Here is a 26,002-nt window from a genome sequence, read left to right as displayed (position 1 = left end):
GATTAGGGTAAAGAACAATCACCAGATGCATAGCATCTGCTAAATTGTTATTTGACTGTCTTGATTAAAAGGTGTGTTTCAGGTTTTGTTCCTAGTGCAGTGGATATGAATGGAAGGACTATAAACATGAAGGAAATGCGACTTAACTGGCCTAGGCGTAGCTCAGATACTGAGGTTTGGGATTGACTGTTCCCATGAACAACAAGTTTAGTACTGATTTGCATTAGGTGGGCTAGAGTTTGGCATACAGACACTCCATTGCAATGGCAATAGAGTACCCTGTCTGCCATACTCAGTCTGCCCATTACATTTTTAGTCAGGCAGACTGCAAAATGTACTCTGTCAGCCTAAAATTTCCTCCAATGGAGTAGGTACTGACTTAATTTTTTTTTCTTTAACTGTCCCTCTCCATCATATATATTGTGGCCATGATGGTCTGTAAAAAACAGAAAAATACCCCCGTACTCCATAGGAGACAATTACCATGGTGTGAGGGACATGATTTTTTTTATTTTTCAAAACAAGCTCCCATTTTTAGGGCTCGCCTACGCAGCGCGTATGTGATGCATAGGAGACCTTTAGCCATCGTACAGCTCTTTTTCCAAGCACATACTCATACGGCATACAGCTTGCGGGAGTGCGCAACGGCGCGCCACAAGCACAAGTGTGTGCTTTGAAAAAGAGCAGACTTCGCATGCACACACGCACGCGCGCAGCCAATGCTTGTTATCAGATGGAGTCTCTTACTGCGCTGCTCCCTGTTCAGCGGCAACATCCATGTCTTCATGTTCATACCGGCTCCCTCTTCTCCAGCCCCCTTACTCTCCTGTTGCCTGTATTTCTATCCCTAGTCTGTCTCCTGCCACCCTTTGCCGTTCATTCTAGTTCGTTCTCAGCTGCTCTTACGAAAGTGCATAAATCTGTGAAATTGATCTTACCTTTTTACTTTTTAAAAGGTCGTCCTTTTGTTTTACTTCTAAAGCACAAAAGCTGTAGAACGTCGTCGCGCAATGTACCCAAGTAGTTAAAGGCACAGAGCCCCTATTTTTCCCCTTCCACACTGCCATCAACTGACTATGATCACTGCATCATAGCCAAATTGTAAAATAAAACACTGCAGCCCCTAACCAAATCCGACCGCCAAACTGCCAAATTATATTGCACTTATTAGTACGTCAACACACCCAAAGCCGACAAACGAGACTCCCCACGAGTAAATCCACTTTTCCACCCCTACTTAAAACAACGATCCAAACACTGCCTTCCTCCTTTACCAAACACAAAGCACTGCCAGTCAACAGCATGCTGTTTGACAACTCTAGAGTTCTGTTTTCTTTTTCTTTCCTTTACAGCCAATGAACCCTAAACATATTACAGCAGAGAACAGGAAATTGTCTATTTTTGGCAAGCATTTTCTTACATACTTGAACACGCTCTTCCCCGCTGCTTCGTTTAAAGGTCTCTCTGTTTTCTCCCTGCTATCTGGGATGTGTGTCCTTTCATTGCTGCTATATCAGTTTCTATGCATAAACTTCCTCCCAAGTTCGCCTATGTCAGCACTTTCCTCCCTGGTCACGAATCTCTCACCTTGAAGCAATTAGTTTCCATCCGGTGCAGGGGGGTCTTCTCTGGGGTCTACCTTCCTCTTTTTAAAATTATTTTCTCTCCATTGCCTGCCTGGGTGTACCAGTTGAACCAAGGTTCACAAATAGCTTCCCGCCTGGTACACTCCTCGCCCTGTCAAACTCTGGGCGTAGCTTCCTTCCCTCCTGACCTCATAGGCTTGATAGTCTTAGGTTTCTCTTCCCTTCCTAGAATGCCTATGTCTCCTCCCCCGTTAACCATTCTTTTCTTTGGCCACAATGAACACATTGTCCAGCGGTGTGCGCCACCTTATACCCTTTTTTTTGATAAATTTATTTTTGCGGCGAAAGTATCAAATAAGGCACATAGCATACAGTCATCAAATCAGTTGACAGGATATGGACAAGTAGGCCAGGTCCACGGTGAGTACACAGCCATGTACAGCCCACATCCTGGAGGCAGGGCGGCGACAAGGTGAACCCATAATCAAGCAGGAGGACGTGCACTTATGCATCAAATATCAGTTAAACAGTATCAATGACTACGCCATTTTTTGATGTTACAATACCAAACTATATAACTATAAACCTTAACAACCCCCCCCCCCCATGAGTGGCAATTCTAGCGCTGATCCGAACACAGAAGGAGATAAATGCAAGGGCCAAGGAGGCCGCGGTCAGAACAGTACACTACGGTCAGCTGGGAATTACGGCTAAAGTCAAACACATCCAGCATGGAATGGAATGGAAGCATGGCCCAGGAGACTGTTACATCGCTTCCCGATCTCCCTCACCCACCCCCCACCCCCCCTCATCATACTCCGAGGAAGCGGAGGAAAACAACTCAGCGCTGGTGGCGTCCAAATCGTCCTCCCCCATCCCCTCGATACACATGACTCTCCAGGCGAGCAGGTCTTCCTGGAGCTTCACGTCTCTACGAGTGCGCTGCATATGCGTCTCCTCCGCCAAGGCCCATTCCCTGGCATCTCGCAACCATAGAGGTATTTCAGGGGCCCTCTGGCCCATCCAGGTAATGGCCACCCGTCTCCTCGCTAGAACCAAAAGTAGTTGAAGCAGTTTGTAAGACAGTCCCTTCCTCCTGGGTTTGGGAACTAACGCCAGTAAACAATGAAGCGGGTCAAGTTGCAACCGAATATGTGTAATCCGGCTAATGCGACCCACCACCTCGTGCCAGAAATCATGAACCAAGGGGCATTCCCAGGCCAGATGAAGGAATCCCGCTCTTACTGCACCACATCTAGGGCAATTATGGCTTCTATCTGAGGAAATGCGGTGGAGGGAGACAGGTGTCATATAAGTGCGATGCACAAAGTTAAAATGAATTAGTTTGAAGCGCGCATTGCAGGAAACCTTACGAGTCAATAATCCAATTAGCTTCCTCTGGGCCGGGTCCAATTCGATCCCCAAGTCCGCCTCCCAAGCCCCCCAAGCTGGCGCCACCGGGGGAGTTGAGTCCCTGCGCATAGCAGAGTATAGTAGGGAGACTAAACGTCTACCCCTACCACAGGATAATATAACGTCCAGGGTATTAGTGAGCTGGGGCGCCACCGGGAACTGAGGCCACGTCGTTCTGGCCACATCTCTAAGGCATCCGTAATGCAAGTACTGGCCCTCCCTGAGTCCAAAGGAGTCCACTGCTCTCTCAAAGGATACAAAGGAGTCGCCCGGATAAAGATCTGCGAGGATGTCGCAACCGCCCAGCCGCCACTCCCGGAAGGACATATTCGCCTCCATCTGGAGAATCGGGGCCAGGATCCAAATGGATAGCTCCCTGTGGAACGGCGCGCGTCGCAGAACCCTTTCAACGAAGCGCTGCCATATATTTGCCGTGTGCCTTACGACATAGGGCAGAGCACCAGGGGCGCCCCGGCCTTGCACGAAAGCCTCCTGCAAGTCTCTGTCCGAGGCCACACCCGCCAACAATGTCAACTCCTAATTCTCGTTGTCAGCAAACCACCTGGCCGCCGGGAGAAGCTGCGCCGCATAGTAGTACAAGTCGAACCTCGGGGCCTCTAGGCCACCCTCCTCCCAGCACTGTGTCACCGTGCGCAGCGCTACCCTACTACGACCACCCACCCACAGGAGGGAGGTGAGCAGTGAGTTCAGCGTGCGAAAGATTCGGGGAGGCAAGGGGCATAGGGTATTTTGTAGCACATAGAGTACTCTGGGGAGCATCACCATCTTGGCAACTGCCAGACGCCCCATGAGGGAGAGCGGGAGTGTATTCCAAAAAGCAATGGACTTCCGGAGGCCAGCGAGTATTTTGTCTATATTATGAGTCAAGAGAGCGTCGTCGGAGGCGGCCACCTGAATACCCAGGTACCGGAACGCCATGCGTTCACACCGGAGGCCCAGGTAGCGAGAATCCGCGTCTAAATCGGGAACGGTAGGAGTCAGGGGGAACACTAGGGACTTATTGACATTCATGCGGAGCCCAGAGGCCGCGTCAAAGCGGTCCAAAAGCCGCAGTAAAGCGGGGAGAGCCTCCAGCGGGGAGGTCAGGTAGAATAGTGCATCATCGGCATAGAGGGAGATGACATTAGTAGTGTCCCCCACCACAATACCCCAGTCATGCAGGTCCCTGCGGGCAGATACGGCCAGGGGCTCGATTGCGAGAGCGAATAGGAGGGGGGACAGGGGGCAACCCTGCCGAGTACCCCTCCCCAGTGTCCACTCCTCAGAGCGGGCTGACCCCAGGCGCACCCTGGCCCGGGCGCTCCGCAGAGCACCCGGATCCAGTCGCGAAAACTCGGACCAAATCCCATCTTCAATAGGACATGCATCAGATAACCCCAATGCACTGTATCGAAGGCTTTAGCCAGGTCAACGGAAACCAAGACATGGGGGACCTCCCGCCCCCGGACCTCATGTAAAATGTGAGTTAGGCGACGCAGATTCATTGCCGTATTACGCCCCGGGACAAAACCACACTGGTCCTGGTGGACGAGTTGGGCGACGTGTGGGGCAAGGCGATTGGCCAGCAGCTTGGTGAGGACTTTAGCGTCTGAATTTATCAGGGTGATGGGGCGGTAGGCCGTGGGGTCTGTTTTATCACCGCCCGGCTTCAAAATCATGCATACCTCACCCTGGTTCAAGGTAGTTGGGAGGGCGCCCACACGCAAGGCCTCATTATAGACCTGTAGGAGGAGGGGGGCTAGGGTATGCCCGAACTCCTGATAAAACTCCGCAGGGAACCCATCCCCGCCAGGGGCCTTGGCCCGGGGCAGGGCGGCTATTGCCGCGGCGACCTCACTCAACGATATCTTGACATCCAGTTCCTTCGCCGCTGCCTCCGGTAGGGTCTGCAGACCGAGGTCCTCAAGGTATAAGTGATAGCCATCCTCAGAAATGGATGGGTCAACCTCATACACCGAGCGCAAATGGTCCCGCAGGACCGCGAGTACACCCACCTCCGAGTGTGCCATTCCTCCACTGGGTGTCCGCAGGGCCACTATACGTTCGGCCGCAAACTCACGGCGAAGTATCCAGGCCAATAAGCGTCCAGACTTATCCCCCTCGCGGTGCAGTCTCTGCCTATATTGGCCCAGTGTGAATTTATCGAGCCGCGTGAGTATGTCGTGAATCGACGCCAAGGCAAGTCCCTCCGCCACGAGGTCCGACACGTCTGGATCAGACCGGGTTTGAGTGTGCAGAAGCTCAGCTTCCGCAGCCTGCAAGTCAGCAAGCAGTTGTTTCCTGACCCCATATGACAGCCCCATGCACGCCCCACGCACGACCGCTTTCAGTGCTTCCCATTTGGTGGAATAGGACAAGTCCCTGTCCGCCCAGTTGAGGTCAAGGTAGCCGGAGAGCGACGACGCCACATGGTCCCGGGCCACTGGATCCTGAAGCAGGTCAGACGGCAGCCTCCAGGTTCGCGGACGCTCCGTGCGATCAGGCCACTGTGTCAGGCACGTGACCGGAGCATGATCTGGCCTGGTGCGTAACCGTTAATGTAAGATAGGAAGGAAGGTTGGCCGCCAGCACTCGGTCTAGCCTGCTATGTGTATTATGCGTCGGGGTGTAGCATGTATAAAGCTTCTGTGTCGGGTGGCAGGTACGCGACACATCCACTGCCCCTATATTATGCATTACTTCCCGCAGCCGCGCCGTCATGCGGGGCTTAGTGCCCACCCTAGGCGGATGACGGTCTAGCTCATGATGTAGCACGCAATTGAAATCTCCGAACCAAAGGAAGGGTGCGTCTAGGCTCGGGGCCACCAGATCCTGCATCTGGGAAAAGAAGGTCGGGTCATCGACATTCGGTGCGTTTGTATTAAGGATCAGGAGGACTTTATCGTCCAGCCTGAGTTTCGCCAATATGTACCTGCCTTCCACATCCGCATCTATATATTGAACCTCACAGGGAACCCCAGGGGCCACCCAAATTAATACCCCCCTAGCGTATGTAGAATAGGAGGAGTGGAAGATCTGGCCTCGCCACTTCTTGGCCAGCCTCTGCGCACCGTCCTCATCTAGGTGGGTCTCCTGCAAACAAGCAACTGAAATCCCATGGCGTTTGAGAAAGGTAAGGACCCTGTGTCTCTTAGTGCACGTACCCAAGCCACGCACATTCCACGTTAAGAATTTAAATCCCATGACCAACAATCATGCCCAATCGGGCCACATCGCAAGCACAACCCCGGCCGTCTCCAGTAGGCCCTCGCAACACAGAATTCTAGGGATGCGTCACGTAGTACCAGCACCCCATCAATCGGAATCAACATGCGCAGAATGCCAAAGTCATCGTTGTCACATCCCCTTTCCCACCCCCCAACAATCCCAACATTCAAAACTTCTGCAGTAACCCCCTCAACCCCCCCACCCGCGAGCAATAGGATAGCAACAACCAAAACCGCCACCCCGCCCTTCCCGTGCCAGTGCCAGGACGTGCACAGCCACCCCATACCACACACTTCACCCACACTCACACACATCAGACCAACCCCCCCCACCCACCCTCCCAGCTCCCCGAAAGACCCAACAAAAATATAATACGAACCCGGTCATATCTCCTCCGCTGAGTTAGCAATGCGGGAAGAGAACCGCCACCCACACCTCCCATCACCCGGAGCCCAGACAACCCAAATGCCCAGTGCAAGGTACCAACCAGTATCCAAATGTCCCCAGCATCAAGACAGAAAAGTCACAACGGAAAGAGTTGCAGGGCCTTCGGGAACCACACAACAAAGGCAGGCACACAGCGGAGGTAATGCAGGCAGGGCAAGAATCATTCCAGCTCCGGCGCCGGTAAAGCAGTCTCCGGAACCACCGGAGCCGTAGAGTCCGCGCCCAGTGGCGTCTCCTGTAAAGTATCTGGTACAAGAATGCCATTAGGGGCGGCCTCCCCAGTTGAGCTCGAGCCAGTCCTCTCAGGTGAAGCGTCCATTAGGATGGCCCCGTCCGGTCCCACCGTGGGTCGAGTCTCAGGAGGGCCACGAGATCCAGAACGGCGATTTCTCTTGCCACGTCGCCTCCGCTGCGGCCGAGTCCCCCAAGTGTCTCTCGAACCTCCTCTCTCACCCGGGGGGAGATCATCTCCTCTGATCTCAAGCCATTCCCACACCTCCGCCGGTGTCTCAAAGAAGTGTGCCCGGCCCTGGGAGAGCACCTTGAGCTTGGCGGGGTATAGAAGCATATACTGAAACTGCATGTCGCGTAGCTTTTGCTTGACTCCCAGGTAAGATTTACTCTGTTCTTGTACCTGCTGGGTGTAGTCGGGATAAATGGAGATTCGGCTATTCTCAATCATGTGTGGCCCTGACTCCCTCGCCGCCCTAAGGATGCAGTCGCGGTCCTTATAGTTCAGGATTTTCGCAATGAGGGCTCTAGGGGTCTCTCCCGGTCGCGGAGGAGGCACCAGAGCTCTGTGCGCCCGCTCCACAATGAAGACGCTGGACAGGCCACTCGGACACAGGTGTTCACGGATCCAAGCCTCCAGGAAGCGCTCAGGATTCCCCGCCTCCAGGCGCTCCGGCACTCCCAGGACCCGTATGTTGCTACGACGCGCCCTCCCTTCCGCGTCCTCGGCGCGCCTCTCCAAGGCACGGGTAGTAGAGGTAAGTTGGGAGAGTGACTTCTGTAGGGCAGCGACCTCCCCCTGCAGCTGTGTGATATTGCCCTCCGCATCCGAAACTTTATCCGCCACCTTGCGAAGGTCCGTCCGCAAGAGATTCACATCAATGGATACCGTCTCTATCTGGCGCTCCAGGGCACAGTGCGAGCCCTGTATAGCCTTGAGAAGTTCCGCTCTGGACGGCTCCAGCGGGTCCCCGGCCCCAACGTCGGCGCCCGTCTGGCGCGTGATCCTCTGTGGCTGTAGGCGAGTGGTAGTGTATTGCACAATTGTATTAGGTTGGGTGGCCTTAGGGCCACGTCCAGACCGGCCCGCCACGTCCACTGTCAGGGGACCTCCCGTCCCGGTCAGGGAGGGCCTCTCAGGAGCAACACAGTCCAAAATAGGGCAGGCGCACACCACAGCGTTCGAGGGATAGGGAGGAATCGGCCTCCAGGCAGGCCAAGCAATCCAGGAGGCAAGATGGCGTAGGAGCCGCTCGCGTTCTTCCAACCCCTCTGGGGGACTGGGATTCAGGTCCTCGGCCAGCCAACAGGGAACAGCACAGGATAAAGCACGGGTCCGACCACCGTCTCCTGTCGTGCACCTCCCCAGGGCCCCGGCAGCACCAGGCAGAGCGGCGCACAGAGGCACCCGGTTCCCAGCCGCCACCGATTTCCTAGGGGCTGCCCGGCCTCGGTCTCAAGATGGCGGGCGTGGGGGGTGGGGCGCAGGTCGTCCATGGGCCCAAGAAGTCCGCTCCGAGATGGCCACCAGAGTTTAGGAGCAGGGAGAGTCCAACAGCCCCCCCACCCGAGTGCAGGATGAGGTCCAGCGGGAGGAGGAACCGGGGCTGCAAAACTCCGTGGGCACCACTACCGGGGCCGGACCCAGACCGGCCCACCAGTATCCGAGTGCCTCCTGTGTGTACCCCCACGCCTCACACGGGATCCAGGACAAGCTGCGTGCACAGGTTCCACCTCCGGGCGAAGGCGCCCCGATGACTAGACGCTCAATCCCCAGCTATCGCAGGGGAAGCCCTCCGTTCTCCAGGGCAATATGGCAGTTCAAAATGGAGGGCGCCTCCACCGCCTTGTCCCCCTCCTCACCTCACCGTAGGGATACCGCCGTGCAGCCGATGCCCGACCCCCGCTCGCAAACCGGGAGCACCCGCCAGGTCGCAGGGGGTCGGAAGAGGATTTGCTCCGTCCGGGGGTCACTTCACGCCACAGTCGCCACTCGGCCCAAGAGCGCAGGCCCAAGCCGCGGCGTTGTGCGAGGGAAGGCTCCGCTCCCCGCAGCAGTCAGGCCAGATTCTCGCAGCAGATTGCCGGGCGCGGGTCGGTTCCTCGGGTCACCGGAGTCTCGGCGGGGTGACCGCTACCCCTCCCACACGCTTTGTAGCAGTCAGGAGAGCCCGGGCAGGATTTTCAACAGGATTCAGTCGGTCTTCGGGACGGAGCTGGAGGAGCTCACGTCCTGTCGACCATGCTGCTTGGCCACGCCCCCCTTTATACCCTTACATACCTCTTCCTTAGTCAGCCTCTGACTGGCCTGCCAGAGTCATGGGCAGAGTGTAAATCTTGCTGCCCAGTGCCCATATCAGACGAAAACTCCATCCCCTGGCCTATGTCATTCCTCTGAGGCACCAATTAACCACGCCTCAAACTTCTTTTTATTTCTTAAAGGTTGAGTTTATTTAAAATAAATAAACAGCAAAAGAAGAAGGGAGACAATACTATGGTGGGGACACTGTTTACTGGTATGATAATATGAAGATATATTAAGAATTACAATTTTGATGGCTGAAATATGAGGGAGATAGGGAAAGGGAAGGAGGGAAAAATCAATGCATACATATTAACTGACATTCATGTAATTAAACAAGCATTGGCATAGCCAATAGGTCTCGCTTTTGGGACCTTATAAGTATTTAGTTATGCATTACAATATCCTTGGTGCAACAACATCAACTGTTACATGGCTAAACACTTATAAGGTCCAAAAGGCGAGACCTATTGGCTATGCCAATGCTGGTTGGTATTTGTTTTTGAAAAAGAAAAAACCTTGGAAAAGTTTAATGGCCAGCTGTCATGTTTGATGGAGCCATATGTTCAATGTTTCCTACTTTGACAGGAGCCGCCACAATGGCAGATCCTACCAATGTATAGACATGTAGACAGGGCTGGCGGTCCTCTTTAAATTTGGCGAGTGGATTAAAGGCATGGTGGCATACAGTATATACAGTCCTACACACCTGAAGAAAATAAACAGGACTTTGATAAAACATTGCTTTCATTAACTAACTGTATGTATAAATAACAGAATATATTTCTTTGTGTCTTTTTCAGGGAGAAAACAAATCTGAGTACTTTTTAGGATTAACACCTGTGGGAGTCGTGGTTTACAAGAACAAAAAACAAGTAGGGAAGTATTTCTGGTACGTACCACTTGCAATCAAAATTACCATGAATGCGTGAAGTGATGGGAGAGGGGGCAGACTTCACCCAGTAGTGGTGCAGAACCTCACAGGTCCATATGACAGTTAGTTTCTTATTGAGAGAGGAGTGGGTCTGACCTTATTGCATAATTTTGCACACTTTTTTAGGTCTGGCCCAGTGTCAGAGTTAGGTGTCTTACCAACCTCATGTACCCAGATCACTTGTGCACATCTGCTAGGATTGGTGGATAATCTTTAGCTTACCTCTACTTTATTGTTTCAGTTCATTGGCCTTTTATAAAATCATCCTTTTGTGTTTAAACTATCTCTTTAGGTTATAGTAATTGAAATCCAATAAGATCTTTTCTTTGCCCTTATGTGATTCATACATTCCTTTGATGTGTAGTAAGGGTTTCTGTATGTATTATAAGCATTCTTACCTGCTATGAAGAAATCATATTGTTCTAATAAAGTTCTACAGGATGGTTAATTTATTTATAAAAATAACATTGTTATTGAAAGCATATGGCCACCAAGCTTAGGTAGTGGTATGTTTTCTTATAGTGAATTCTTGCAAAAACAAATAGAAATAAATCTAACCTTGAATCCATCTTCCCAAGACCAGACATATTGATTTTGCCAATGCTTGTTTTATGTAGGATGGAGAAAGGTGTTGCGGACGAGCTGTATTACATAGCAATTTTGTAAATATGGCCAATCTCGACTTTGCACAATGTTTGCAGCTTATGTGAACAGCTATGAAGTTTAAAAGTAGAGCAGTATTAAATTGCTAATTTCCTTATTAGATAGTCGGTAATCAGCATAATTAGTGGAGAATCAGTTTGCACCATTTTTGTTCCAATGTAAACTGACGTGTACCAGACATTACTTTTTATTTATGCGGTAATATTGGTATAAAATTAATTTATTTATTGTTTGTCCCGTGCAAGATTTGTAAAATGGCCGCTATTGGTTACAGAATGTATGGTCAGATAAGTCACTATGTAAATCATCGTTTGCAACTTTTCGCTGTATGATAAATATTTTATGTGGTTACACCTATGGACAATCTGTTTTTTCTCACTGGAAACGCAATAAAATATTTCAGGCTGTAGGGGATCAGGACGCTTTTAGAAGCATGGATGTTTTGAAACATGGTTTGAATTGTCTGCTTATGGTATGCTATGTCTTTCAACAAGATCAAGTTTCCTGCCTTTTTCTTGGAGTTTTTATAAATATGTGGACAGTGGCACATGTGCAGTGGGTTAGTGTGTAAGAGAGATTTTGGGGACAGTTGGACGACAAATATTTTAGCATTGGCAGCTGCAGGCTATTGTGGATTCATGAATATCAGGTAGCTCCATGTTGGATGAATGGTCTCCTGGGAAAGAGTGGCCGCTGCCGTAGCACTCCTCTCCACGCTGCAGAATCCTTGCAAGGGCTCTGTTGTTTCTTCTCTTCACCACTCCTTGTGAGCAGCGGTGGCTGGCATAGGTACACACGGTGAAGCGGGGCAGGGCGCAGCGGGGCGAGTCAACAGACAACGGAATAGGTATTATTTATTTATTTAATTTTAGCTATTCTGTTGTCTGTCGACTCCTCCCCCCCCTTTTCCCACCCCGCCTGACCACGTTTACCTGTGCCGGCAGCCACTGCTTCTGAGTCCTCTGGCCACCAACTTTTGTGGATCCCGTGTGTGGGCTGTGCCTTCTTATCCTTGTTGTCCACAGACACAAGCATTGAAAGAATGCTTTTCTCTGAGTTTCGTGTGTTTTTTCTAAGAGGGGCTACTGCTCCCCGATCATTTCAGCTCCATACTGTTGAATCAGCGAGACTTGTGGTCTTCACAGGCAGAAAAGCGTGCCTGAGAGCATGTTTCCCTGTGCTCCACATTGTGGCTTTTTCAGGAAACATCAAGTGATTTTAGTGGAATGAGGCAGTATCTAAAAAGCAAGAGACAAAAATAAAATCACAGGTTTAACACAAGTTTGGGGGGGAAGTCTGATCTTTTTAAAGATTTCTTCTCTCACTGTCTCAGTGTGAAAACATGGGGCACTCTAACCTTCATAATGTGAAATACCAGCAAAAAGGTTACATTTTGAGCAATTTTACTCCTGGTTGTTGCCATTATGGCCTCTTTGGTTATTGACAGGATAACATTGCCTGAGTATGTCTCAGCCAGATGTATTCCAATTCAGTGTTGGCAGGCTTAATACACGAAGTTTACACTGTTTCAGCCCAATGTACTATTTGCACACCAACTGGTAAGAGGTCACATTATAAATCGACAATCCTCAAATGGTCACCAGTGGCCTAACCAACTGATATTAGTGTTATATGTGATGTATTGTATTATGCATCTTTCCTGGTGGTCTGGTGGTTGCTGCTGTGTTGGTATGAATGTGCTGTGTGGAATGTTGGCGTGCTTGTTGATGCATAGGAATGCTTGGATGCCTGTGAGGTTGGGAGAGTCAGTTGGAGTATGGACTGAGCAGCTGGGAGGCTGCTCTTGGTGGGGCTTTCCTAAGGGCTATCCTAAAATCTAAGCTAAGAACCTATAAATGAAACATGATATATAATCTATAACTCGGCTACTGGACATTTTCATCTGAACAATTAGTTAGGCAGATCACAATTGGTTCAATATTGTGACCCCTTTCAATTGGCTGGAAATGCAGGAATGTTGGTGTGCAAGGGAGAACTAAGCTCCATCCCATCAATTATATTCCCAAACAAGAAATCCTTTCTTAAGTCAGTCGCTCCATTAATGGGAAAAGTGCTGCTTCAAAAAAAGGTGTGTGACTTGATGTTGAGAGGAGCCCCTGGACCCACCCCCAGGCTGACTGACCACATTCCAGAGGGGAAGTATCCCATACACCTCCAACTTGGTTCTCAGTATTTGATGAATGGTTCAGGGCTGGAGTTTCTGTCTCAAACTATTGATTTTTGGCATTGTACCTGCTTCTTTCGTACCCCCTCCTAATTGCAATTTGGAGTGAGCAAAAGAACCACTTTTACGAAGCAGAAAAGCTTTTCCTCCTTGCAAAGGAGGCTATGTACACCCCAAAGCACCCTTTCCTAACCCTATGTTTTTGTAACTCGCTGGGTGTGCAACAACGCCCGTGCTTTGTACAGCCATGACTTCTATAACCCTTCGAGATTCTGTTACTGCTGCTGTGGGTGAGAATGTATCCCTGAAAAACTGCCTTTTTCTGCTTGGTAGCGTGTTTGTATGAGATGTTTGATTAACATAAATTGTCTTAATTTCTTAGGCCCAGAATTACGAAAGTGCACTTCAGAGAAACGCAATTTGAACTACGGGTCCTCGGAAAGGATGTAAGTTGCTGTTTTTTGTTATTCTGCTAACTCTCGAGTTTACTTTCCAGGTATGGTAGAGAACGTTTGAATAATATTGGTATTTACGTTTTCGAGATATATTGGCTCCTCATTTCAGTATTTTATTCTTGTACTGTAAGTCATAAAGTACGCATTAAGGTGTCTAGTATTGCTTCTCGTTGGCAGATTGTGTCTCTTGTGTGTAAACAGTTATGGCGGCATTTCACAAGTCACTCAGTGGTGAACAAAAATAATTCAGTCACTTTTTGCAACACTTGTCAAATAGGTGTAATAGCAGACTTTGAAAAAGGAGGCCTATACAGCTCCGAGTAATTATCACTCATAATATATTAGGCAAAAATGCTGTGGAAGATCTGGTAGAAATATTGGCTGATCGAGTGGAATTCTTATAGGTGATTTTAAATATATAGTTAACATCACGTTTATTTGTAAAGCCACATTCACCCATGGGCCTCTTGGCTTTGAATAACAGATGTTTATTGTTACCTAACTCAGTGTGACTCATTTAGTCGACCTCAGAAGGATGAAAGGCTGAGTGGACTACCGGGATAGGAACCTGTGACCATAAGGTTACAGGCCCCAACAGTAGGCACATTAATTAGTCCACTAAGCCACCAGACACGGCTGTTGAATTTTGAAACTTATATTTCTGTTGCTTCACTCGGAGAAGAAGGAAAGTGCTCGAGCACCTTAGGAAACTTAAGAGCGACATATATGTGCTCCAAGAAACGAGATTACAAGCAGAAGACATCAGCCGCATAGGGGCCAATTGGATAGGTGAGGTGCAGGGCTCACCAGCACAGAACAAGAAGAATGGGGTAGTAACAATTGTAAGCAAAAACTCCAAAATAGAAGTTGTAGACTCTCAAGCAGACAAGCAAGGGAGAATGCTTATAACGACACTCAGAGGAGCGGGGGAGACATTCCATGTAGCTAACATATAAGGACCCAACAGTGATGACAGATCATTCTGGGAGGGGGTGGGTGCACAACTGTATTCACTACCGCTAGGAGATCTGCTGATAGTTGCAGGAGATATGAACCAAGTCCTGGACCCAGCAATTGATAAGCATCCATATAGACCAAGCCAATCAACAAGCAATCCCCACATCCTTAAGAATCTCTGCACCAGACAAAGACTAAGAGACCCATGGTGCATGTGCAACCCAGATGCCAGGGAGTACACATTCTACTCCAACCCACACAACTCATATAGCCGAATAGATTACATCCTACTGTCAGAAACACATACCCACCTCATAGACCACACAGAAATAGGACCCAGAACTGTATCGGACCACTCACACATAAGCCTAACACTATCGGGCAAGCACAACGACGAGCCGACCCGCAGATGGCGATTCGATGAAAGTCTGCTCCAACACACCCCAGCGAAAGCCAAGATAGAGGAGGCGATAAAAGAATACCTACTATTGAACGACAAACCAAACACAAACAGGGAAGTCCTATGGGACGCCCTGAAGGCCACCATCCGGGGAACAGTCATGACAGTCAAGGGTAGGATGAACAAAGACAGGAATAAGAGAATTGCAGACCTAGAGAAAGAAATTAAAAAACTTGAGAACAGCCACATAGCCAGAATAGAGGACAAGAGCACATTCACAAACCTGACTAAATTAAAGTATGAACTGAACAGAATACTGAGCGAGAGGGCGGGCACTTGGATCAATAAATATAAATCTATTAATCTTTGTACCGCAAACAAAGCGGGCAAAAACCTAGCATCCTACCTGAGAGGGAAGCAGAAACACCACACGATAGGAGCCATCAAAGACAAACACGGCATATCCCAGACCTCGAACAAAGACATCCTAGAAGTCTTCAGGGACTTCTACGAGGGACTGTACACCAAAGATGATACACTGCATGATGATGGGGGAAAAAAGTTACTAGCGAACATAACCACACCCACACTGTCGGACCAAGAACGAGACATCCTGGAAATGACCATAACGGGGGATGAGATAGAGAGAGCCACGCAAAGCCTCAAAGATAACAAGGCACCGGGGCCAGACGGTTTCACAGCTGGCTTCTATAAGCAGTACCTAAACATACTCAAACCCACAATGAAGGAGGTATTCACAGCATGCGCCCAGAGCGGACACATGACACCCTCAATGGCTGAGGCAAATATAATAGTGATACCCAAGGAAGGGAAAGACACAACAGAGGCGAAGAACTTTAGACCGATCTCCCTCATTAATGTAGACTGCAAGATCTACGCAAAAATACTAGCCAACAGACTCAACGCATACCTTCCGAAACTCATACACAACTCGCAAGTAGGCTATCTTAAAAACCGTATGTCACACGACAACACGAGACTTCTATGCCACGTAAATAACCACTCCTCCCGTAGCGACAAAGCAGCAGTCATAATAGCCCTAGACGCTGAGAAAGCCTTTGATAGAGTCTCATGGCCCTTCTTAGATCAGTGTATGGGGAAATTCGGGCTAGGTCCAAACTATAGGAAGATGGTGATGGCCCTATACGAGGACCCCAAAGCAAGGGTGGTGGTCAACGGAGGCACATCAAACATACTCAACTTGGGAAGGGGAACTAGACAAGGTTGCCCCCTGTCACCAGCCCTATTCCTACTAGCCATAGAACCGCTCCTCACGATGATCAGAACTAATGTGGACATTGTAGGGATACCAATAGGGGGAGAGACTTTCAAGCTAGCGGCGTACGTGGATGACGTACTAATAGTCACAGAAGACCCAGAGAGATCCATAAAAGCACTGACTGACACCATTGACAACTACGCCCAGGTCTCGGGGTACAAACTCAACAGAGACAAATCTGAATGCAAACCTTTAAACATCCACGCAACAAGAACAGTATTAGGAACATCAGGACTAACATGGCAACCAAAACCTATAAAATATCTGGGTATCCTCTTCGAGAGAGACCTAAGAATGACACTGGAACATAACGAACACGCAACAATACAGAAAATCAAGGACAAAGTAGAAGGGTGGTCCCCCAAGTTCACAACATGGTGGGGGAGGATAGAAGCAATAAAAATGATGCTGACACCGATGGTCAACTATATGCTAACCATGCTCCCACTGACTAACACAGAGAGCTTCCACAAGACACTTGACAAGATACTGAACAGCTTCCTATGGAGGGGAAAAAAACCCAGAATAAGCCTACACAAGCTAAGGCTATCAAAAGAACAGGGCGGCCTGAACATAACGAATTTCAAGCGATTCCAGACGGCATGCATAGCTAGACAGGGACTACACTGGCTAGACCCAAGACAAGAATACACCCCAGCATGGCTATCATTTGAGCGTGGACTACTAAAAGGCATGAACCCTATAACCCTCCTGACAGCCACACGACACCCAGCAGTGAAGGATAACCCCGTCCTCAAGAACACAAAGACAGCTCTTCTGAGCGTCGACAAACTACTGTCAACAAGCATCAGGGGAGGCCAATTTGAATCCCTCTGGCACAACCCCATTTTAAAATACAGAGATAAGGTTCTAGACATGCCTGAGTGGTACAGACATGGCATATCCACGGCCCATGACCTTCAAAGACAGGGCGAGAACACAACTTTCGATACACTCAAGGAAGCGCACAACCTACAAAACATAGAACTATACAACTTCCTGAAAATAAAAGTAGCAATTAGGAAGGCAAACCTTACAAGCCAGACACCTTCGCTCTTACAGCTTGCAGCCAATCTCAACATAATAGGACACCAAATAGCACACCTATACAGAGCCCTACGCCCCAAAAACACCAAACTCAATGATAAGGTCACAAACTTTTGGGGGACTTTAGCAGGGAAGGAACTAAGCGAGACCGAAAAGGCAGAATTATGGAGATCGACCACTAGGAAAAAGATAACTGCTTCACTAAATCAGACCAAATACTGGTTAGTACACAAGGCATACTGGACACCGGCCCGCCTATCCACCCTGGGGATCCGAGAGAGCGATACATGCTGGAATTGTGACAGTGGAAGGGGGGACTTAGAGCATCTCCTACTCAGCTGTCCTCAGATCAAGGATTTCTGGGAAAGAACGGGGAAGCTTATCAATGACATCACTGGAGTAGCCATACACATAGATTTCCCAAGTCTAGTCCTGGGCTTTGCAGCCCCGTCCATCACAACAACAGAAGACCGGGACCTCATTGACCTACTGTTGACGGCTGCAGTCAAAATAATCCTAAGCAACTGGAAAGACACCACAAAAGCTACACCACAGGCGTGGCTCAACTGGGTCACTTTCCTAAGAGGGGCAGATAACATTACAGCGAAACACTCACCGAAAACACACAGGCAATCAAACATATGGAGGCCCCTAGACCTCTACCTTTCATCACATAAACCCCCCTAGGCGCAGACACTAGACACTAGACAGCCATCAAGGGACACACTATAGGGACCCACACTCTAACAAAAGAAACCTGCGAGGAAGAACACTCTCCTATCTCCATTCCTACCTCTATCCCTCTCTATCCTCTCTATCGTCCGGGGCGTTATACCCACCAGGCAGCGCAAAGGGGGGAAAGAAGACAACGCCAAGCAAGACTCGGAAAACGGACTTCTTCTTTTTTTTGGACTAGTCGAACTATCCGACCCCACGCACCATGGCAAGGAACGAACTACTGCAGGACAATATTGCTATACCCCCCTCCGGCGCCTTCTTTTTCTTTTTTCTTTTTTCTTTTTCTCCTCTTTCTTTCCGCCACTCATGTATGCTCCATGTAAATATATATTTTTTTATATACAATAAAAAATTACAGAAATCAAAAAAAAAATAATTTTACCACGAGTAAAGGCAAGTGTACCTTCTGTGCTTATTAGTTTTAGACTTTATGGCTCATCCTTTCAAATATATTAATAATGGTCTATGCACAGGGACAGGGTAATGCAAACAGATGATTAAAGCAAGGCAAATTAAGCAGGTCGCTGCTTGCGATCCCCCAGGATTGGCTATCCACATCTATCTCCTTCCTGCAACTTTAAATCCCTCTTCCCACTCTCTTCACTCTCTTTGTCTTCTGCTGCACACCTTCCATTTCCCACTCACGTTTCCTTCTCTCCTGCCTTTCCTCCAATAGAAATATCACGTTTTTCACTACTCAAGAGCTACCAATCATCTACCAGAACAATGGACACCACCAACTGTACCTTTAAAAAATGCAAGTTCAGCAGTTACGCACCCACTCCATACCTCAGACCTTGTAGATCTGCAAAATATCCACCTTCTAGCTATTCCATACATATATATTTGAATCAACACTGAATATAAAATAAACAAAATCTTGACATCCAGCTACAATGCTGTATGCTGCAACAGACAGCAGGGTAAGAGAGGAGGAGCAGCTGTCATTTACAACCCCCCAGTTCAGCTTCACAGAAATCCCAGGGCTCCCTTTGTGCTCTCTTGAATACCTATCAGTCAAACGCACCACAACTTCAAACGTTTCAGCTACCATAAAGGAAGTTAAATTCAAGAATATATGGTGATATCGTTTCTAAGGATATTGTTGGTTTTAATATAGTTTTCAGTGATATAAAGTTTTAAAAACATTTTAATGTGTTTTACTAACTATATAAATTTTATGTGTTACTATTGTTTGCATAATTGTGATTCATTAAAAAAAAATATCACATATAACCTTGTCATTTAGAATTTTTTATTTAATTATTAATATTAATTTGTAAAGTTGTAGTTGTTTGTTGAGTTTGCAGGATGACAGGACATTAATAATTAACTAATTATGTTATTGATTATTATTATTTAAATTGTTCAATAATGCTTTAATTGAACAATTTAATTTGAATTATTTTTAATTGAAATTAAATAGGTTAATTTTTAAAAAGTAACCTATTTAATTTCAATTAAAAACAATTCAAATAACAAATATCATAGCACAAACTTTCACAAACACTTCCCATAGATTAAATTAAAAGTGATTGTACAAAAGTATAAATTTTTAACAAATATACTTAATTATCAATGAATAAATCACATATAAATATTAATAATTATAAAAATATACAAGAATTTTCTTGCCAACCAACTCATCCAAAAAAGGTTAAAAAAACAACACAACATTTAAAAATGCATGTGTAATACACGTACAAATACTAAAATCCATAGAAAACTAAACGGCAAAACAATTACACAATTGGTAATAACCTAATTATTTTACATAGTTAGCACTCAATTAAATGTACAAAATAAATTACATTTCATTTTAGTTAGCTGTTGTCTCGTCTGTGAGCTATACTGTTCTTCTGATAATGAACAGCCCTGTACGCCCCCATTTACCATCTTACTCCAGACATTCCCCTGCCGAGTTTCATAAACCAGAGGGCCACGCGGTTGCAGTTTATTGACTGTATACCCTGGAGCGGTGTGTGTGTTTGAAGAGGCATGCTGATTTTATATAATTACTCGCCAGTTCTGTAGGAGTAGGACAGACTAGGCTGAGATGGACCGACAAAAGGAAAATAACTTTACTGAGCAGAACACAACCTGAGGTACGTCTAGGCACTGCTCTTGTTACTGAGCTCTGAAGGGAGGCAGGCTGAGTTGACGTTGCAGGGATGGCAGAGCTCTGTAAGCTATTTGTGTTCCTTGAAGCAGGTTTCTAAGCCCATACTGGAGACTGGTGCTCAGAGGGCCCATGCTCTCACTGCGCGTGGCTCACACTGAGCATCCAAGTGAATAAATACTAGGCACCAGTGCTTTAAGTGGGTTTGAAAAAACTGGGGTGGTGGGGCAGGGCGTTCTCAAAGTTGTGTAGTCCAGTGTTTCCCAAACTGTGGTCCGCGGACCCCCAGGGGTCCCAGACACTTTCCCAGGGGGTCCGCAGGCAGCAGTTTAAAAAGCACTGCACTTCTATGATTAGCAGTTTTCAAGCAACAATAAGAGTGTCAAGATAACCCCAGTGATTAATGTACCTGCTGGAGAGAGGTGAGAGTTTTGTCCTGTAGCAGCTTTGAGTTATCTAATGTAGCACAGAGGGTTAATATGCCTCTTGCAAAGAACGTGTACCAGGCATTTTAAATAACAGTATATTATGTGCATAGGTGAGTGGGTCACTGCTTTTGTCACAAAGATTATTTTGTTACTGTGCAGTACATAAGTGACAACCTTAATCTATCACAGTGACCTATAAACTGTCATAAAAGAGCTGCTTGCAAACTGCATGGTGCAAGTTAGTAACATATAATGTTTCCCTGTCTTTTATTATCCCGATACTGCTAAAAAGGTTTATTAGGATGGAAATACATTTTTGTTGTTAAAGTCAATGCTAACCACTGTCTTATGTTCCGAATCCATAGTTTTTTGTGCTTCTCCAGACCAAACACTCTTTAAAAATTCCTACCAGTATAAATGACATGTGGATCCTACACCTTGAAGTCCTCTTTGCCTTATGGAACATTTTATATACACTGATTTACACTTATGATTAATTGTCTCTATATGTGTGTGATGTAAAGTGCTCTTGCATCCTACAATGGTATGGGAGATGCTATAAAACAAATTAAATACATGTGACAGAGGGGCTATGGAGAGAAGGGAGGCACTGTTGGAGGGTGATTATTAGGTAATCATTGAAGAACCCCAACAAAGATTGTCGTATCCTGGTGCATAGTAAGGTCTTCATTTACTATTCGTTAAAAGCTAATACAATTCAATATATAAATATAAATGTGTTTTCAACTGCACCATTGTTTCCTAAATTTCCGGGAGGGAGAGCCTCCCAAAGCCCCCTTTGTAGTGGTCAGGCAAACTCTCTGCACTTGGGGTGCACCATATGGGGACTGGTCTGAAAACATTTGCCAGGGCTGCTTTGAGTTTCCAGTCTGGCCCTGACAGGAGTAGGAGCCTCGTACTGCGAAATAAAACCAACCATTTAAAAGTTAGTCACTGAGATGCAGCACCAACCTTCCCATTAAAATGTTTTTTTTTCAAATTTGTTCAATATAAAATACTAAGGGGGATATTTACAAAAGAAGTGGTGGAGCGTGTTGTTAGCCTCAGTGGCTTAACGACACGCTCCGCCACTTCAGAAACGCAGGCCTGCACCATATTTACAAGAATATGGTGCATCCCTACATTTCAGTCTGTGCTGGTGCTACACTTAGCAGTGTAGCTCCAACGCAGGCAGGTGCAAGGGTGTGTGCCTGAAGGGGAAGATTGTTTATGTAAAGGATGGTCCCCCTTTCTGCACATAAACAATCTTGAAATGCGGTTTTGTCACTTGTATGTGTGCTGCTTAATGCAGCACACATGGAAGTTACAAAATGCATTAAAAAAATAATATTTTTATTAACAATGCTCATGAGACCATTCAGTACAAAAAAATATCTACATAGCATGTTAAGAAATAACACAAGAACTGACAAGAAAATAAACATTGGGGAGCAGCAAGGATATTTTTTAAAGATTGTTTGTGTGCAGGAAGGGTCACCTTCCTGAAAATAAACAATCCAAGGTATTATGCTTTATCCATGTGTGCTGCACAAGGCAGCACACATGGAAAAGGCAAAAACTAGGAGAAATAAAGCATTTCTCCTCGTTTCGTCAAGTTAAGACCTGGTTTTCCCTGGTCTTAATTTTGGCGCTGCCTCCTATTTATGCTGCCCTTGTAAATAGGGACAGCATCAAAATCAATGGGTTTTGCGATGGAACGCCCACAGCAAAACAAACTACCCACCCCTTTCACGCTAAGCATTGCGCGAAAGGGGGCCTTATTTACAAGACAGCGTTAAACCATGTTAGGTGGCTTACCGCTGGCTTGTAAATAAGGCGAAGCCCCTATCGACACGTGAACGTCGCAAAAAGTGCCACTAAAATCCTAAGTAATTCGAGTATTTGTTTTTTGTGCACACATGTTTTTTTTATTTTTTTATTACTGTTTTAACGTATGAAATTTAAATTGCTTGGGGGTCCCCTGCTCCCAGTGGTGACTCAATGGGGTCCTCAGGAGTCAAAAGTTTGGGAACCACTGGTGTAGTCGATCTAATTAAGGGTGTGGCTTAAAACACGTAAACTAAAGATCTGTGCTTAGCATGGTGTGCCGCCCGACTGGAATGCTGCTGCTTTTGTCATTGCATCCAGACAGGGTCGGATTGGAATTACAATTCGGACCGCGCAGTCCCAAAAAAGTGGCCTACATTTGCAGGTTGTGCCCTTTCAGAAAACATAATTTGAATAGACTCATTGGATTCATTTTAGGAGAAATGTTTGGTAACCTAAGCATTTTAAAGCCTATAGAATTAGTATGATTGGTGAAAACTGGAAGCACTGCATGTTGGCCAGGTCTGCGGGTTGAAATAAAATGGCCCAAGGGCCACAATACATGATCTGGCTGGAGCTGCCACCTGGCTGTTTTTTTTTACCAACTTGAATTGTATTTTAATATCCTGGCCGGTGCACAAATGAAGAAAAACGCAAAAGTCTCTATTTGTTTCTTCTAATCATTATGTAAACAATCAACATAGGTTTAAAGAACTTTACAATATGTTCTAAAGCTGCTTTACTCAACCTTGACTAATAGTTAAACTGAAAAAAGACAGAAAAGTCATGTTCATGTTAAAAATTAATATGTATATTTTTATATAAAGAGTGCTCTCTAATTATCATGCTCTGGCCTCACATATAAAAGTTGCTGTTTTATTTTCTATTTGATTTTTTATAGTTTTACTTAAGCTGAACTTGGCGCTATGGCATTGGAGCGATTTACATGAGCTACAGTTACACTACACAAGATCAAATTTATTTTTACTTTAGGCGTTGGGAGATTGGGTGATTTGCCCAGAATCACAGGATGTTGAGCTGACACTGGGACTGGAACTTGGTCTTTGAGTGCCAAAGTAGGCAGCTTTAGCCACAACGCCACATCCTCTCTAGTTTAATGAAAGCCTAATAAAGGATACCTCACAGCGAGGCCTATGCAACTACACACACACCCTCCAGGAAGGCTTCTCTTAGTTCACTCCCTCCTCAGCCCTCCATAGCCTCAGGGTGAACCCCTTGCAGGGGAGGGGTCAAGAAAAAGGACACAGCTACTGCTGCTCATGTATGGCCTGAGATGTAGATAGCTCATATCCCAAAATTCTGCTCCCCCAGTGAGGCCCCTGCATGCTCCCACCCGCCCCCACCCACCATTGTCGGAATGTGAGGGGAGAGATCAGGGGCAAGACACTGCTTCGCAGCCCCACTGGGGGGCCGAGGAAAGAATAACCCAACAAATTAAGCAGCACCTGGCCACCATTAAGGCAGATTGTCACACTTAACACCTTCGCCCCGCACACCTTAGCCTGAAGTGCGATGGCCTGGGAGGGCAGGAATGGAGCTGAGGCCCTTTAAAAACTGGCCCACATGTCACCCTTAGACACCAGCCCATCAGCCAATGCCCGACTGACCACCTTCCCAGTCCGACCCTGCATCCAGATATATAATACATGTAACATTACACCTACAACAAGCCAGGACTATTGGCTTTGTCAATGGTTTTTAGTTGCATAAGACAAATAAGCAACAACTATGGTTTTGTTGTATATAATGTTGAAACGGCTTCAGTTCGGTGCTGAGCACCAGCAAACCCCGGCCCACCTAAAGCCCTGATAGGCACTAACATGGCTGTTCTCCCTGTGGGCTGTATTTTTAAAAGCGTTACTGCATCATCTAGCGCCAATGACCAAGTAAGGTCATGCAGGTGATCTGTTTTCACCTATGTGTAAAATGTAAATGACAGCTGAGCAATATGCAAATATGTTCTAGTGTTAATGGCTAACCATCCAGTAAAGATTTTTACATTAGAGTACTCCTGATGCGGCCGTCTATCTTGCCGTTGGGTTGCCTGTTTTACAACACCTTAAGGTTCGCTGCCCTAATATCGAATCTAAATCGATTTGCTGCTCCGAGAGTTGAGGAGGGCTGCTTCCGGTTATCTGACCATCCGAAATGTAAAATTTTGTGGCACCATAAGGTTTGCGGCAGGAGACTTTAGAGAGGCGGAGGAGGGACCTAACAGTGTAAATGCAACTGCGGATACCCTATGGGTGTTTACTAGATCTTAGGACATAGGTACTAGCAAACATTTTCCAGGGGCCACAAAGTTTGCCTGTATTGAGATTGAGGGCTGCATTGATGGCAGGGGGCGTGGGTGGTGTAAGGTGGGCATAGGGGAAGCAAAGCATGTACATGTAAAGGCTGAATTGCACATTATGAAGCAAGAAAACATGGGATCTGTCCCGGCTTTCCTACTTGACCAAATTGTGTGATCCTAGACAATTCTTTAATTTCACTTTACCTTCTTTTGTTCATCATCACATATATGAGGACCTCAAATACATGACTTCAGGATGCACACTGTATGAAACCTTCTCTTGAGTTTCATTTGCTAAACTATAATGTCATCCATGTCTAATAGGAACCCTGGCTACTCAGGTAGTAAACATAACAACTGACTTGCCTCTTAGTTCACTATTTGCAGTGTTGCCAGGGTGGAGGCGAAGCATGAATGTTTCTAAATTCATCTTTGCAAATTATCACTTTAAAGAAAAACAATCTCAATGCACTGATATAATCTAATGCACTAAGACTAGAGGCTTCTGCAGTTAAGCTGTAAATAAATGTGTGCCCCTTTATTTCACATATTTTACTTCGTTTGTCCTGAGTCGAGAAACTGCATCCCAGTGTTGCTGCTGACCAGGGGGCCGCATGTAAAGGTCAGGAGGGCCGCACTTTGAGTTTCACTCTCTAGGAGGATATTATATTTTTTTACTTTAGGGTGCCGCCACATTGATGGCATTTGCCCGATGGACACTTGCACAGATACAGGACGTGCCAATGCTGTAATTTGATTCAAATAAGATTCTGTCGCAGAATTCTGCTCTGGTACAATTACTTGGCCTGGGCAGGATGGATGGAGGCTCAACAAAGCACTGCTAATGTATTGAGGACCACTCTCCATCACTTCAGGTCAGACTCGGGCCACATCCACCAATGACTTTTCCACCAAGAGCAGAATGACTTTCAGCAGAATGGAAGAGTTAAGTAAGTTCATCCCTTGGGGTCGCAAAGTGAAGGCTCTTCCGTTCTGTACAATCTTCCACCCGCGAGGATCCATTTACACTAAATGACCTTTCCCAATTGTGTCAGAAGCGGTGTTATTTGCTACAATTGCTAAGGCATGCGATGTTGTTCGAAGCATCAATTCTGCAAACCATGCCAGTACTTTTGACCTAACAAAGAATGTACAGAGTCCTGTTTTTTGCCATTAACCCTCCTTTGCTATATATTTGCCTTCCCTGCAGTAGGTCATTTTCTTCTTCTCCGCACTATCATGTATTCATTAGAGCCTGGTCCTCAGTCCTACTGGCTATTAAAGCTTGAATGTGAGCATGCTTTTGTTAAATTGGCGCCAGCTGCTAGCTCTATACTTCATTACGTACGTGCCTTACTGGAGTTGTGTGCTTGGAATCTAAAAGCAGGCCTGGCTGGTGGACATCAGACAGGCACACTTCAAAAAAGA

At 46.8% G+C, this 26,002-nt stretch overlaps 1 protein-coding gene across 4 annotated transcripts in view; it reads left to right on the top strand.

The window, feature by feature from the left end:
* The window catches only part of EPB41L4A (erythrocyte membrane protein band 4.1 like 4A), an 864,386-nt gene that overhangs the window by 411,673 nt on the left and 426,711 nt on the right, over positions 1-26,002 (top strand). For all 4 annotated transcript variants that reach the window (XM_086961016.1, XM_086961015.1, XM_086961018.1 and 1 more), the window contains exons 8-9: positions 10,011-10,099; positions 13,372-13,435. In XM_086961016.1, coding sequence (XP_086817142.1) covers positions 10,011-10,099; positions 13,372-13,435 — 153 coding nt within the window. The remainder of the gene's footprint in view (positions 1-10,010; positions 10,100-13,371; positions 13,436-26,002) is intronic.

This window comes from Lissotriton vulgaris, chromosome 3_1 (assembly GCF_964263255.1).
Source record: "Lissotriton vulgaris chromosome 3_1, aLisVul1.2, whole genome shotgun sequence".
In the NCBI taxonomy this organism is placed as follows: domain Eukaryota; kingdom Metazoa; phylum Chordata; class Amphibia; order Caudata; family Salamandridae; genus Lissotriton; species Lissotriton vulgaris.
This window is presented reverse-complemented; position numbering and strand designations above follow the sequence as displayed.